The sequence below is a fragment of the Pistacia vera genome, unplaced genomic scaffold (genome assembly GCF_008641045.1).
Source record: "Pistacia vera cultivar Batoury unplaced genomic scaffold, PisVer_v2 Contig11, whole genome shotgun sequence".
Classification (NCBI taxonomy): Eukaryota; Viridiplantae; Streptophyta; class Magnoliopsida; order Sapindales; family Anacardiaceae; genus Pistacia; species Pistacia vera.
The window spans coordinates 629585-646139 of NW_022195137.1; the positions used below are offsets into that span (position 1 = coordinate 629585).

General features: G+C 36.3%; 1 protein-coding gene and 1 pseudogene across 3 annotated transcripts; one reads left to right on the top strand and one right to left on the bottom strand.

Moving 5' to 3' along the window:
- The first annotated feature begins 386 nt into the window (after positions 1-386).
- On the top strand, positions 387-13543 carry LOC116138627. Of its 3 annotated transcripts, none has more exons than XR_004129318.1 (21): positions 387-576; positions 685-983; positions 1064-1166; positions 1266-1348; positions 1632-1852; positions 1939-2059; positions 2271-2353; positions 2812-3021; positions 6325-6684; positions 6902-7073; positions 7360-7551; positions 7948-8157; positions 8265-8357; positions 8834-9048; positions 9237-9812; positions 9932-10012; positions 10124-10209; positions 10749-11486; positions 11950-12103; positions 12248-12405; positions 12929-13543. XR_004129318.1 is itself a non-coding variant. In XM_031424338.1 (21 exons), the coding sequence occupies exons 1-20, from the start codon at positions 459-461 to the stop codon at positions 12324-12326; spliced, it is 4194 nt and encodes a 1397-aa protein (XP_031280198.1). In that variant the 5' UTR covers positions 387-458; the 3' UTR covers positions 12327-12371; positions 12929-13543. The 3 variants fall into 3 exon arrangements, 2 of the variants coding, with proteins under 2 accessions (XP_031280198.1, XP_031280196.1); XM_031424338.1 differs by having other exon boundaries at positions 12248-12371; XM_031424336.1 differs by lacking the exon at positions 12929-13543 and having other exon boundaries at positions 12248-12608.
- On the bottom strand, positions 12688-13693 carry LOC116138366 (annotated as a pseudogene).
- Between the last annotated feature and the right edge of the window lie 2862 nt (positions 13694-16555).

The following is a 16555-nucleotide window of genomic DNA, read 5'->3' on the forward strand; positions in this document are numbered from 1 at the left end:
TTTGACTGACCATATGTAGGTCACGTGTTAGATCAATGTTCACCGCTTAAGTATAATTATGGGCTCCACTATGGCCCATTTATGTTATTAGCCCATTAGTATTCAGTCAGTTGTACTTATTTTGACCCATGTCTTTTGTTGGCCCATTTGAACTTAGCTCTAGCCGATTCTACTCTGTCGTTTTGGACACCAACCCATTACTACAAGTGGACCCATTTTGAACATAGCCCATTATAATGTCTCTCTTAAATACAGCCCATATCTACATAGAGCCCATGGTATTCTCTTGTTCAACACTGGTGCATTTCTAAAGGTCAGCTCAATAGTCAATACAGCCCACAGGCAACTAAAATTTTGTAACGCTGAGGTTTTAGAGTCGGTGCAGACATTGTTCCTATTAGCATTTGGAAAACTCAAAACGCAGCAAGACGAGTTTCAAGAATTGAGCGGCAGTAGCCATGGCCGATGATCATAGTAAATGGCGGCTACACACAAGCCAATACCTTGGAGAAATCTCTGCACTCTGTTTTCTTCACCTTCCTTCTCACCTCTCTTCTCTTCCTTATCTCCTCGCTGGTACTCTTTCATTTTTCTTCTTTTATCACTACTTCCCTAAGTATCTTCTTTTTATTTAATTTATTTTTATTTTGTTGCTTCTTTATTTGGAAAAAAAAAAAAAAAAAGGTTCCGGTTCGCAAGTGCTGCTTTTTGACTTAGAAGCGGGACAATTGGTGAGGTCTTTCCAAGTTTTTGAAGGAATTCGTGTGCATGGAATTACTTGTAATTTCGTTAATTGCGCTGAAGGATCATCGTCTGCTACCGTTGCTTTCAGAGTTGCACTTTTTGGTGAAAAGAAAGTCAAATTATTTAACTTCAACTTTGAATTTAAATTTCAAAATCAATCAGATTTTATTGTGGATTTGAGTTTAGCTCAAGCGTTGCCGAGGTTGAGTCATTGGGTTTTGGACGTTTCTTTCTTGAAGGTAATAATAAATTAACATGCTTATTGCTTTACTAAATTTGAAAAAACTGCAAGCTGTGATGGTTCTTTTTTTGGTACCAGGGCCCTGAGGGTGGCCATTGTCTTGCCATAGGATGTAGCGACAACTCAGTACGTGTCTGGCACATTTCTAACTCAAGTGTCATTCTTGAAGTTCATTCTCCGGGTTCGTTCCAATTATTTCTATTTTCATAGACGATTTTTATCTGTAGTGAGATTTTTTATTATATTTTATATTTGTTCGTTTGTCTTTGCTGAAATGTAGAGATATGTCTTCTGTATTCTATGAGATTATGCGGTGATACCCTTGATACTCTCCGCATTGCATCTGGTACTATTTATAATGAGGTGACTTATTCTTCTCTAATTTATGCTTACTTTTCCCACCTTTAAAAGTTTCCATTATTTCTTAAACAATTTCTCTGTTATAGTCCTAGAGGTTAGCATTTGAACTCTTTTATTGCTACTTTATTTCTATGCAATTTGAAGATTTGTATTCGCACCAAAAATTTCAAAATATTTCTAATCAAAGAGGTTAATTGTTTTGGTATTATACTTCAAACTGGACTTGTAGCTTCCAGTGGAATCATTGAGTTTCATTAGTTCTTATGAATAATCGGTATTCACGCAGATTATTGTTTGGAAAGTGGAATCTCTATATGTTGCTTCTCTTTTAACAAATCTGGAGGAAGACCGCTCAAATGTGAGTTCACTCTCCAAATATGTAAAGCTTCATCATCAGCAATATAAAGCAGTTAACATATTTAGACTCATAGGACATGAAGGTTCCATCTTTCGCATAGAATGGTCTTCCGATGGTTCAAAACTGGTTTCTGTCTCTGATGATCGGAGGTGAATAACTTTTCTCAGTCCTAACATTCTTGTTCTTACTTTTTACTTGGAATTATTAAATTCAACAATATGCTTCTTTGTTTCAGTGCTCGCATCTGGGCAGTTCATGCTAAACAGAAAGATTCTGATAGCATAGAAGAGGAGGTTGTCAGCTCTGTATTATATGGTCATAATGCTCGAGTTTGGGACTGCAGTATTACTGATTCTGTAAACTTTACAAAATCCCTGTTTAGTTCCTAGTTCTTTAGTTTTCATTCTGGTATACATAAAAATGCATTGGAAAAGAAAAATTGGTAGAATCATGTAAAAATTAATTAATGTCTTGTCTTCTCGTCTTTCCAAAAACATCAAATGTGATTCTGAAACTATTATATGATGTTGATATTTATAGCTGATTCTCTCTTGTATGTCTTTTTAGTTCATTATCACTGCTGGCGAGGATTGTACATGTCGTGTGTGGGGATCAGATGGTAAACAGCTTAAGATGATTAAGGAGCATATGTAAGTTGCAAATGTGGTCTTCTGTCGTTGAGAATTAAAGGTTGTTTATTGCTTTATTTTACTGTTATGTGACCTCAAAACAGTTGTATAAGTTACTTAATTTCCTGCATAACTCTGAAGAGTGCAACATGTAGAAAAACAGGTGTAAAACTAGCAATTATGTCTGTCTCCTGAACCTCTTATGATACTAGTTTGTGTTTCACTTACAACTAGCATCAAAGTTAACTTAGAATCTGTGCTTTCTTTGTTCTGTATGGATTGAGTTCGTAGTACGTAATATTATTAACCATTCCAGATCTTCTTGTTGATGGTCATCAACAATTTGGTGGTCTAAGTGACTCATGATTACCAGTTTAACTACCAATTATGAAGGAAATTAGTCTTCATCTGACTAATATTTTAGTATTCATGACATAATTGTATATTTGGAAAGCATTTAGAGTTTTATCCTTGTGCAGAGGAAGAGGCATATGGCGTTGTTTATATGATCCAATCTCTTCTCTTCTTGTCACTGCTGGATTTGATTCTGCAATCAAAATGCATCAGCTACATGCTTCATTGCCTGGAAGCTTGGAGGCATATCCTGAGGCAAAAGAGTTTGATGACAGATCTGATATATTCAGTTTGCGGATCCCAAATTTATCAGAGCATATTCAGCTTATGGACAGGTAAATATTTTCAATAATGAAATCCCACAAGGTACCTCCCAAGATCCAGAATCCCCCATTTTTTATGTTCCTCTAGGTGAAAATGATTAGATGCTAATGAATGTTCAATTGGTTGTGCTGTTGTGACACCTGCAATGCAATGGAAGTTCACAAATCTTTCGTGTGTCTTTACGCTAGCCGATTCTACTCTGTCGTTTTGGACACCAACCCATTACTACAAGTGGACCCATTTTGAACATAGCCCATTATAATGTCTCTCTTAAATACAGCCCATATCTACATAGAGCCCATGGTATTCTCTTGTTCAACACTGGTGCATTTCTAAAGGTCAGCTCAATAGTCAATACAGCCCACAGGCAACTAAAATTTTGTAACGCTGAGGTTTTAGAGTCGGTGCAGACATTGTTCCTATTAGCATTTGGAAAACTCAAAACGCAGCAAGACGAGTTTCAAGAATTGAGCGGCAGTAGCCATGGCCGATGATCATAGTAAATGGCGGCTACACACAAGCCAATACCTTGGAGAAATCTCTGCACTCTGTTTTCTTCACCTTCCTTCTCACCTCTCTTCTCTTCCTTATCTCCTCGCTGGTACTCTTTCATTTTTCTTCTTTTATCACTACTTCCCTAAGTATCTTCTTTTTATTTAATTTATTTTTATTTTGTTGCTTCTTTATTTGGAAAAAAAAAAAAAAAAAGGTTCCGGTTCGCAAGTGCTGCTTTTTGACTTAGAAGCGGGACAATTGGTGAGGTCTTTCCAAGTTTTTGAAGGAATTCGTGTGCATGGAATTACTTGTAATTTCGTTAATTGCGCTGAAGGATCATCGTCTGCTACCGTTGCTTTCAGAGTTGCACTTTTTGGTGAAAAGAAAGTCAAATTATTTAACTTCAACTTTGAATTTAAATTTCAAAATCAATCAGATTTTATTGTGGATTTGAGTTTAGCTCAAGCGTTGCCGAGGTTGAGTCATTGGGTTTTGGACGTTTCTTTCTTGAAGGTAATAATAAATTAACATGCTTATTGCTTTACTAAATTTGAAAAAACTGCAAGCTGTGACGGTTCTTTTTTTGGTACCAGGGCCCTGAGGGTGGCCATTGTCTTGCCATAGGATGTAGCGACAACTCAGTACGTGTCTGGCACATTTCTAACTCAAGTTTCATTCTTGAAGTTCATTCTCCGGGTTCGTTCCAATTATTTCTATTTTCATAGACGATTTTTATCTGTAGTGAGATTTTTTATTATATTTTATATTTGTTCGTTTGTCTTTGCTGAAATGTAGAGATATGTCTTCTGTATTCTATGAGATTATGCGGTGATACCCTTGATACTCTCCGCATTGCATCTGGTACTATTTATAATGAGGTGACTTATTCTTCTCTAATTTATGCTTACTTTTCCCACCTTTAAAAGTTTCCATTATTTCTTAAACAATTTCTCTGTTATAGTCCTAGAGGTTAGCATTTGAACTCTTTTATTGCTACTTTATTTCTATGCAATTTGAAGATTTGTATTCGCACCAAAAATTTCAAAATATTTCTAATCAAAGAGGTTAATTGTTTTGGTATTATACTTCAAACTGGACTTGTAGCTTCCAGTGGAATCATTGAGTTTCATTAGTTCTTATGAATAATCGGTATTCACGCAGATTATTGTTTGGAAAGTGGAATCTCTATATGTTGCTTCTCTTTTAACAAATCTGGAGGAAGACCGCTCAAATGTGAGTTCACTCTCCAAATATGTAAAGCTTCATCATCAGCAATATAAAGCAGTTAACATATTTAGACTCATAGGACATGAAGGTTCCATCTTTCGCATAGAATGGTCTTCCGATGGTTCAAAACTGGTTTCTGTCTCTGATGATCGGAGGTGAATAACTTTTCTCAGTCCTAACATTCTTGTTCTTACTTTTTACTTGGAATTATTAAATTCAACAATATGCTTCTTTGTTTCAGTGCTCGCATCTGGGCAGTTCATGCTAAACAGAAAGATTCTGATAGCATAGAAGAGGAGGTTGTCAGCTCTGTATTATATGGTCATAATGCTCGAGTTTGGGACTGCAGTATTACTGATTCTGTAAACTTTACAAAATCCCTGTTTAGTTCCTAGTTCTTTAGTTTTCATTCTGGTATACATAAAAATGCATTGGAAAAGAAAAATTGGTAGAATCATGTAAAAATTAATTAATGTCTTGTCTTCTCGTCTTTCCAAAAACATCAAATGTGATTCTGAAACTATTATATGATGTTGATATTTATAGCTGATTCTCTCTTGTATGTCTTTTTAGTTCATTATCACTGCTGGCGAGGATTGTACATGTCGTGTGTGGGGATCAGATGGTAAACAGCTTAAGATGATTAAGGAGCATATGTAAGTTGCAAATGTGGTCTTCTGTCGTTGAGAATTAAAGGTTGTTTATTGCTTTATTTTACTGTTTTGTGACCTCAAAACAGTTGTATAAGTTACTTAATTTCCTGCATAACTCTGAAGAGTGCAACATGTAGAAAAACAGGTGTAAAACTAGCAATTATGTCTGTCTCCTGAACCTCTTATGATACTAGTTTGTGTTTCACTTACAACTAGCATCAAAGTTAACTTAGAATCTGTGCTTTCTTTGTTCTGTATGGATTGAGTTCGTAGTACGTAATATTATTAACCATTCCAGATCTTCTTGTTGATGGTCATCAACAATTTGGTGGTCTAAGTGACTCATGATTACCAGTTTAACTACCAATTATGAAGGAAATTAGTCTTCATCTGACTAATATTTTAGTATTCATGACATAATTGTATATTTGGAAAGCATTTAGAGTTTTATCCTTGTGCAGAGGAAGAGGCATATGGCGTTGTTTATATGATCCAATCTCTTCTCTTCTTGTCACTGCTGGATTTGATTCTGCAATCAAAATGCATCAGCTACATGCTTCATTGCCTGGAAGCTTGGAGGCATATCCTGAGGCAAAAGAGTTTGATGACAGATCTGATATATTAAGTTTGCGGATCCCAAATTTATCAGAGCATATTCAGCTTATGGACAGGTAAATATTTTCAATAATGAAATCCCACAAGGTACCTCCCAAGATCCAGAATCCCCCATTTTTTATGTTCCTCTAGGTGAAAATGATTAGATGCTAATGAATGTTCAATTGGTTGTGCTGTTGTGACACCTGCAATGCAATGGAAGTTCACAAATCTTTCGTGTGTCTAATTGCTTTGGTTTTCGCTTTGGCCTACTATTTCTTTATATTGTTCTTAACCTTTTATATAATTTCTTTTCTATTTTTTTTCTGTATCCATTTGTTGCAGCAAAAGTGAATATGTACGTTGCTTGCGTTTCGCTCGTGATGACACCCTTTATGTTGCCACAAATCATGGTTATTTGTACCATGCCAAATTATCTGATCAGGGGAATGTGAACTGGACTAATCTTGTCCAAGTCAGTGAAGGGGTGCCGATTATTTGTATGGATTTGTTGTCAAAAAATATGCCAGGGGATGCCTGTGCCATTGATGATTGGGTTTCTGTTGGAGATGGGAAAGGGAAAATGACAGTTGTTAAAGTTGTAGGTGACTTCTGTACTCCTCGATTAGATGTCACCTTTACATGGTCAGCTGGAATGGAGAGACAGCTCTTGGGAACCTACTGGTGTAAGTCATTGGGATATAGGTAACAGTTTTTCTCAATATTGTCATGATAAGAGAGACCAAAATATTATTTAGTGTTTTCCTAGCTTGTGCTGTGCATAGGTTCGTAAATGTCAGTGGCCTAGAACCCATTGCTCTGTATATACCACCTTTCCATTTTCAGATGACAGAGATCTTAATCTTCTTGCTTTATTTCTAAAATGTCAAAGTTATTAACAAGTTAAATATCCGGTGTCTAGGTTTGTTTTCACTGCTGATCCTAGAGGAATATTGAAGCTTTGGCAGTTAAGTGATCTGTTGTCATCTGCTTGTCAAAAATCTTCCACAACTTACAATATCTCTCTTATTGCGGAATTTTCCTCATGTTTTGGATTACGGATAATGTGTTTGGATGCATTGTTTGAGGATGAGGTACCCATTTATAGCATTTCTTTCTTTTAATTTCATTTGAATGAGGCATAAGATAAGTGATTGGTTTTTATAAAGCCCAATGAGATAGTGACAAATGTTTGTAAGATTAACTGATAGTTGAAAATCTTTTCCTTATAAAAGTTATTTTTTAATTGATTAAAAAGACAACTTACCTAATAACCAAAGATTAAGGTTTTTTAATGAGGTAAACATGGATGTAATTTGATGTACCTCTTTTGCTGGAGGTGAATTCTTTTCATTGATAATTGTAGTTGAATATCTGCAGGTGCTGGTATGTGGGGATCTACGTGGTAATCTGGTTTTATTCCCTTTGTCAAGGGACCTGTTGCTTGGCACATCTGCTGCATCAGAAGTGAAGATATCTCCTCTAAGTTATTTTAAAGGAGCTCATGGGATATCAACTGTGTCAAACATTTCAGTTGCTAGACTAAGTTCAAATCAAATTGAAATTCGCTCGGTATGACCAGACCTCAGGCTTTTAGAGATGCTAAGAAATAAGTCATAAATCTTGCTGTTAAGCATTTTCTTAAAAAGGGGTTTTGTTAACATATTTTACAGTTTTTGTGTACTTTGGCAGTCGTTTTTTGTTTCCACAAGAAAAAAGGGGAAAAATAATTTTTTTTGAAGAACTAATATGAACATCAGCGTAGCAAAGAGAGGTTATAAGAACTAACAGAATGAAAACTCTTGGCTTGGAACATCATAAAGTTTTTGGCAATCCACTAGCTGAGAAGTGTATGCATATGCACATGTATGTCTGCATATGAACATGTATTTGTTCTATTTATGCAAACATGTAGTTGAGGTTTGAAAGTGTGTTTGCTCTTTAGCTGTTTTTCTTTTTCTTGTTCAGACTGGAGGAGATGGCTGCATATGCTATTTGCAATATGACAGGGATCGTGAAAATTTGGAATTTATAGGGATGAAGCAAGTGAAAGAGCTAAGTTTGATTCAATCCGTCTCTGCGGGTAACAACTCTGTTGATGATCTGGCGAGCTGCAACTATGCAGCTGGTTTTGCATCAGCAGATTTCATAATATGGAACTTAATAACTGAGGCGAAGGTTAATCTCCCCACCTCCTCCCCCCTGCTGAATAAATTGATAAGGCAAGTATTTCCATTGTCCCATTGATTGTCCCTTTTGATGCCTAAAGGTGCATGTTGGCACAGGTTCTGCAAATTCCATGTGGTGGATGGCGGCGTCCTCATTCTTATCTTCTTGGTGATGTACCAGAGATAAGGAACTGCTTTGCCTATGTCAAGGTAAGTTGAATTACCACTTTTAATATCCTTCTATCTGAAATCTGGACATTGAGTATATTGTGGATTTACTCTGCATGACATATTAGGGGCTGTGACTATTGCATGGTTAGGTTATGTTTGAAATTAGTTGATACTATGTGATTTATACAATGACAAATTTTGGAAACAGTTATATGATTAGGATGGTCTGAAGGCAGTTGTACTCAGCTCTAATGGGGCCCAGATATAGGGATGTCATTGGAGTCCTTATTGGTGTCCAACAGTGTAAATCTTGAACCATGATACCACTGTGATTTCCCACCAATTTTATGATACCAAAGCTACAAATCTGTCAAAAGTGTCCTTGAAATGACCATTGGGCTTTTTAAAGTTGTGTATTGAGTCAAATTCTTGTACTATTATTATTGGTAATTCATATCTATTATGTTCTTCAAGTTCATCTTTATCCCCGCATCTTATAGAATTTTCTTTTCAAGGATGAAGTTATCCATATTCGTAGACGCTGGACGCTGGAAAGTGATAGGAAGATGTTTCCTCAGAATTTGCATATGCAATTTCATGGGAGAGAAATGCATACGTTGTGCTTTGTCTCTGAAAATTCTCAAGTTGGAGCCAATGTGGAGGAGAATCCTTTTGACAGATCTAGTTGGATTGCCACTGGCTGCGAAGATGGAACTGTAAGGCTGACTAGGTATGCTGATTGTCACAGATTATATGTTACTATATTGAATTTATATCCACTCGTTGCTCATCTATGTCCACTTGAGTGTAAACCCTCCGTACCCTTCCTGGCTCTGATTTTTCTAAAATAATTTATCACATTGCTTGAATTGATATTGAATCTTTATGCAGCCATCTAACTGCATGATTTTGACTTAGGTATTCTTCTGGAGTTGATAATTGGTCTGCATCTAAATTGCTTGGGGAGCATGTTGGTGGATCGGCTGTCAGATCCATATGCTCTGTGTCAGAAATACATCTAATTTCTTCTGATGTGAAGAACGCATCTGATGATATAAATGGACAAAAAAGTGCAGCAGAGGATGAAGAAAAGCTTTTCTTACTGATATCAGTTGGTGCTAAGCGGGTTTTAACTTCTTGGCTGCTAAGAAATAGGAGGATGGACAATGTGGAAGAAACACCTGTTGGACAAAAACATGATAGAAGTAGAAATGACTACAAACCTTCACTAGGAGCATCCTCAACTTTGTCATTCCAGTGGCTTTCCACTGACATGCCAACCAAGAATTCCAGTACTCATGGAAAATCAAAAGACGTTCAGAAACTGGTTGGCATTACCAAAAATGTTACTAATATGAATACTGATGCAAATACTGGATCAAGTTTTCCAGAAGGTGGGGAGACAGAATCAAAAACGTATCTTGGGGATAAATATGAAGATGACTGGAGATACCTGGCCGTCACTGCGTTTCTGGTTAAATGTCCTGGGTCCAGGTGAGATGAATTATGATTTATTCTACTATTTTGTATTACTTTTTTTTTTTTTTTTTTTTTTTTTTTAACCTGAAACCAAGTATGATAAAAAACCTTCTCTCTTATTTGTCTTCTCTCAGGTCAACTGTCTGTTTTGTTGTTGTCGCCTGTTCAGATGCCACACTTTCATTACGGGCCCTCATTTTACCACACCGATTATGGTAGACACATTCAGCATTTGGTTTACTTACTGATTTTCTATGAACTTCAATTAAGTCACATGTATACCAAGTCATACTTAAGATTTACTTTTTCTTCTTAACTCATAACAGGTTTGATGTTGCATTGTTGGTTCCTCTGTCATCACCGGTATTGACATTACGGCATGTAATCATACCTATACATCATGCTTCTAAGGGTTAGTCTATTATTGGATCTCTAATTATGTTAGAACTTAGAATAACTATTGTGGAAATCATTGACTTTGCCATTACTACCTTTCTGGCAGAAATTATCCTTTTTGTAATAAAATCTGTTATGTGTATTAACATATAACGTAACTCAGAAATCTTGCAATTTTGTTTGTGTACCATTGCTTTCTCTGAGTTGGTTGGAGCTAGTAACACAGTCTTTAACCTCCAAGTTGACAATACTGTGTAGATTTATCTCCAAGTTCTAGGTCCCATCTTCTCGACTCTATGCAGCTACAGCCCTTCTTCTTTAAATTTTGAAAAAATTTAAATACTGATTTTTAGGGGAAATTATTTGTACAACTCACTATAAAGTCACTTCATGCTCGAATCTTTTAGTTTGCTGTTTAAAAAAATAGCATGTTAAGAGAAAGTATTTAAATGATTGAATATCAATTTCCAGCTTTGTAATTATTTGTATTTTTGGCTTTCTTATGTGTTTCATTTTTCTGCTTGGTCTCATTAACTCTTATAAACTTGATTACAGAGGATTTTCAAATTGGATCTGTATATTATGTGATTAGTGGGGCCACTGATGGAAGCACTGCCTTCTGGGATCTGACTGAGAGTGTTGAAGCTTTTGTGCGGCGAGTTTCAACTCTTCAGATTGATAAGTTCATTGATTGTCAGAAACGACCAAGGACTGGAAGGGGAAGTCAGGGTGGACGATGGTGGAGAACTTTAAGCAGTACCAAGCCTAAGAAAAAGCCAGGCTGTAATTCAAATACTGTGCAATCTGGAGAGGGAGATTATTGTGATACACTAAATCATGCCACATGCAGTGTGTCAACAAAATCAAACGAGACGGAAAAGGGCACTGTCAAAGCTTTGCATAATGCTATCTCTGAGCGAGAGTTGAACCCTGTTGATCCTGCTTCTGAAATATGTGAAATTCGGCCTATACATGTTATGAGTAATATTCACCAATCCGGTGTCAATTGTCTCCATGTTTCAGAGATGAAAAACTGTCGAACAAGTGATTGTGATTTTCAGTTCTGTGTAGTAAGTGGAGGTGATGATCAAGCTATTCATTGTCTTAAATTTGATTTGTCTCTGCTATCTACTGGTTTGGATTCCAAGATTATTGCACCAGAAGTTGTAAATTCGATCACTGAATCCGAAAATGTAAACATAATTTATTATGGTCAAAAGCTGAACAAGAGTTATAGGATCAGATTTTTTAATAATTACAGAGTTCCCTCTGCGCATGGCTCCGCTATAAAAGGTAAAATATTCCTCATAAATCCTTTCAAACTTAGCATTTGAATGTTATAGTGTCTCTGTGTTCCAGAATGAGTAAACTCATGAAGTTCTTGTCTTTTTGTTTTTTGCCTATTGCTTTCCTTATAGTTTGCTTACTTGGAATTTTTCTGGTATTTATATTTTTTATCATAGAAATTTCTCTCTAAATACTTAGACTTCCTCCCACGCTAAGAGACACCTGAGTGACTTGAATATTTTGAATATTCCTATCAACTTTTAACTATCAAAAAGCTTTCACATGATGATTTTATAAATAAATTTTCCACATAATATACAAATTTATGATATATATGCTTTTTAAAGACTTGCTGTTGCCCTGCAAAAACAAGAACAGACATATATTGTCTGAACAAGGTATTTCATGCGAGCTTCTTTCATTGCTGATGGATTTTAAATGGATTAAAGTTTGGTTTTCTTTCATGAAGGAATTTGGACAGATGGGGCCTGGGTGTTCTCTACCGGTCTTGATCAACGAGTCAGGTTCTGGCTTCTCGAGGAGCAAGATAAACTGATCGAGCATGGTCATTTAATTGTTTGTGTGCCAGAGCCAGAAGCACTGGATGCTAGAGCTTGTGGCAGGTGAGTGAACTATCTTACATACAACTTTCAATACATGGCAGTTGCTTGTGAAGGGATGATTAGGCTGTGCACAGTCATATGATTAAAACACTTTCTTTTGTGTATCTTTTCATGGGAGCTTTGGTTTCTTTTTCCCCTCTTCAGAAACCGATATCAGATTGCTGTAGCTGGAAGAGGAATGCAAATAGTTGAGTTCTCTGCATCTCATGCTGTGAATGTGTGACAATAAAGTGGCTTCTGGTGATTGTGATTTCAATCCATACTCAAGGTGATGAGGGAGCCAATTATTTCAGCATAGCCAGGTTTTCTTTATTTCTTCTTCTGACTCTCACAAATTTTTAACGAGTGTGTCATAATCATAATTGACAATTTGACACTTGAAAATTGGAGGTACAAGAGTCTTTCCATGTGGGGAACTAAATACTGATCAACCTATTTTTGAGTTTCGAGTTGACTAGCAAATCCATGTTGATTTTTTTTCTTTTCTTTTTTCTTTCCCGTTACAACATACACAAATTCCTTATAAAAAGATTAATTCCCACACAAAGGTTGAAAATCTGCTGGGGTTCTAAATGCATCTTTTAGAGAAGTCTGTAATTTAAACTACACCAGCTTCTATTATCACTTTCTAGTAATAATTGGTATTATTTATTGGAAGTTCCAATTGAATTACTATGTTGAATGATTGATCCAATATATTCCCTGCATATGTGTACAATCTATAATATAATATTTAGACAGTAGAAATTTTGGCTACACAGAATTTCTAGTATTACTTTCCTGGGACGAAGTTGGTAGCATAAGCGCAAGCATTGTTGTTCACAGGGTCGGCAAGATGATCAGCAAGGTTCTCCAGAGATTCCTTTCCAGTTACAATAGCCTGCACAAAGAACCCAAACATAGAGAAGATGGCAAGCCGCCCATTCTTAATTTCCTTAACCTTGAGCTCAGCAAATGCCTTGTGATCTTCAGCTAGTCCCGAGGGGTCAAAGCTGCCACCTGGGTAGATGGGGTCAGTTACCTCCCCAAGCGGTCCACCAGCAACACGGTATCCTTCAACAGCACCCATGAGGATAACCTGGGTGGCCCAGATTGCTAAAATGCTCTGAGCATGGATCAGACTTGGTTTTCAAGATAGTCAAGACTCAAGACGATCTTCACTGAAGATTTGAGCACCGGCCTTGAACCATACTGCCGCTTCAAATTTGACTCCATTTCTGGAGAGGAGTTCTGGAAAGACACATCCCAAAGCCCCAGTCATTGCCCACCTGGAATGGATGACTTCAAGTTCTCGGTTTTTGGCAAAGGTTCCAGGATCTGCTGACAGCCTGGCTGTGTCCCACTTGTAATCACCTGGGAATTGACCAGTTAGGTAAGATGGGGCCTCTCCACAGAATGGTCCAAGGTACTTGACACGGTCAGGACCATACCAGGGGCTTCCGGAGGAGCAGCAGGTTTTCCTGCTGACTTCCTCATTGAGACTCTACCATTGCTGCTTTGGACGGTTGTTGAAAACTGTGTGCATTTAAAGGAATTGTCTTCCCTGTGAATGGTGGGTGCTACAGTGGTAGTGCTACCGCTTCTGATGAGTTGACAGGAAATTTAAGATTGGTCTTATATAGGGTGTGGTGAGGTCCACGATTCTATCAGTGTGGATCTTCACCTGCTTCCTGATTGGTTCATGAGATGATACAAAGATTCAAGAATCTAACTCATCCTCCCAACCAATTGATGAAGGGTACATTGGATTTTGTTCAAATTATTTGGGCATCTCCCATAACTGAAGATATCCTATGGCATTTAACCCACAATTCTAAGAAATCTTTTCTCAGCACTAAATGAACTGACGGTATAATTTGAATTTTCAGTCGATTTGGATTTGACTATCGGAAGTTTATCATAGCTCTGCATGATCTGGGTTTAATTTGATCAGATCTAACGTTCCAAGTCATTAACAAAATGTTTAATACCAAGATTATTACCACCTTTCAAATATATTGATTGAAAGATATCTTCGTTGGTGGCTCAACCATGTGAAGTTGCAAGTTCATCATCATGAGCCGAGCCAAGTTAATAATAAAGACGAACTAGAAAAAATCCGATGTATGGGCTGAACATTGGTGAATATTTTAAGACAGCAAGGGTGTGTTCTTCGTGCTTTTGACTGTTGAAGTTGAACCATTAGTTTCCGAGTAAAATATGAGTATTCTTGAATAATTCATTACAAGTACAGAAGGCATATTTGAAACGTAGTAGATCACATATATAAGAAGATTTCGAACACAGAAAATTCAGAACTTTCAATTAGCCATGTTCATTACCTCCCATGTGAGTTGCACTTGGACAAACAAAGCAGTCAAGCTTTATTAATTTATTGTTCTTAATGTTGGAGTCTGAGGTAATCATGAAAATATATTTCAGTGCTGTAATAATAGAAGCAATAACCAAATGGAAGCCCAGTATCTGTCGTCGCGGCATGCTGCTGGCAACGTGCTTCCGCATTGGAAAATTAGATAAATTAAAATTTTGTGCACACAAATTAGATTTAAAGCAGCGGAAATTATACTTACAGAAGCATGCATTGAAGATTTTGGTACTTTTGTAATTGCAGGATGAAGGTACCTCATACCATTTTTTAGATGGGGACAAGAAATAATTGTTGGTCATTCATACATTTATTTATTTTTGTTTTTTAGACACTTGTGCTCAGAGGTGTCGGTGTTGATCATTTATGCGTGCGGCATGCTGTCTTAAACAGTTACTATACGGATCATATTCATATATATAAATGAAGATGGTGTTTTAATATTTAGTGAAATAATGAATGTCTTTGAGATCTTTCCATGGCATGGGCGGGCCCATTAATTAAGCCTTAAAGGTTAATGATGTAAGATGAGCCCTACAAGTTTAGAACGGTGAAATAAAATAAATACAGATCCTCATCCTCTCATATGCATTTGGATCCAATGGATTTTTATTTTTAAATAAGGGTCCACTTTGACAAGGCCATCCCATCTTATCTGACCAACCAGAAAGAACCGCCACGTGCCCAATGTCCAAGCTTTTGGGAATTCATTGTAATGCTTGGGCGTAGGATCGCACCTAGCTTAGCTCCTATTGAATCCCAACTGCTCCCACTCACACTCATAGTTGTTGCCAAGTCATTTTATTTTAAAAATATATTTAGTTTTGGGACCTTCACATTCACATTGGCTTTGGCTTAGCTTTCTTTTGGTTTAATTTGCTTTTTTAAGTGGCTATATTGGGTTGGTGGCCAGAAACAGGCGACACTATGACTTAATTACCTTATTTTCAACAACTTCATTATTTTGGACTTTTACATTCTATCATTCCATCCATATTATAGAGACTGGAGTTGTTCAACACTCACCAACAAACATTTTCTTTTAAAGTAATTAATAGTATTATTCATCTACCTATGTTGTTCTTTTGAACTCTCCATTCAATAGTAAAATATATCTTACCTTTCTTCTGTTGAACATATTTGTTTTCTTGTTCAATTGTAAAAATAATATTATCATAATCTTTGTCAAATAAGTAATATATGGAATATAATTATAATATTTACTATATTCTCAAAATTATCATTGATGGTTGGATGTGGTAGTTTGGATTTCATTGAATTGTCCAAAACGGTATCTACTTAAATTATAAAATAGTCTTCCTTTGTGACCAATATTCTATTCCCATTAACCACAACTATCAACATTTCTCTTCTTTTTAAATGATCAAATTTCTACATAAATCCACAGATGATATTTTTATAATATTTTATAAAGATAAGAATAATTTTATCACTTGAAATAAAGAGATATATATGGGTAAATTTTGTTCTTTCATTCTTCCGAAAATATCATACATTAATGGTGAATCTTTTATCTCTTTTTGTTAAAAAACAAAAAACAAAAAGAAACGACATCGCTTTCAACTTTTAGGTTTCCAGCTCAATATGCCATTGCCACTGTATTGTCGGCGGCTTTGCATTTAGAAGACGAAAACACCCTCCGAAATCCATGCTTTATAGTATACTAGTTTTAAAGCGTTGGTTTGCGGGGACAATATCTTTTTAATTACATTAATATCCCATGCATATATACAAACTATTTTAAATTACCATTTAAATATAGAGATTAAATGCATTAATGATTCTACGGTGGTCCCAGTACGCAAGTACCCTGGCTACCGGATACACAGGTAAGCGAGCCATGTCGAAACCAATTACTCGACTAAACTCAAGTTTCAAGGCTGTGCACAGTCATGATTAAAACACTTTCTTTTGTGTATCTTTTCATGGGAGCTTTGGTTTCTTTTTCCCCTCTTCAGAAACCGATATCAGATTGCTGTAGCTGGAAGAGGAATGCAAATAGTTGAGTTCTCTGCATCTCATGCTGTGAATGTGTGACAATAAAGTGGTTTCTGGTGATTGTGATT

Excerpts from the sequence above, each read along its gene's own strand:
- LOC116138627 (XM_031424338.1), top strand. The coding sequence starts at position 459 with ATGGCCGATGATCATAGTAAATGGCGGCTACACACAAGCCAATACCTT. Across the intron at positions 9,049-9,236 it reads GGAACTGTAAGGCTGACTAG|GTATTCTTCTGGAGTTGATA; the intron begins GTATGCTGATTG and ends ATTTTGACTTAG. Across the intron at positions 12,104-12,247 it reads GATGCTAGAGCTTGTGGCAG|AAACCGATATCAGATTGCTG; the intron begins GTGAGTGAACTA and ends TCCCCTCTTCAG.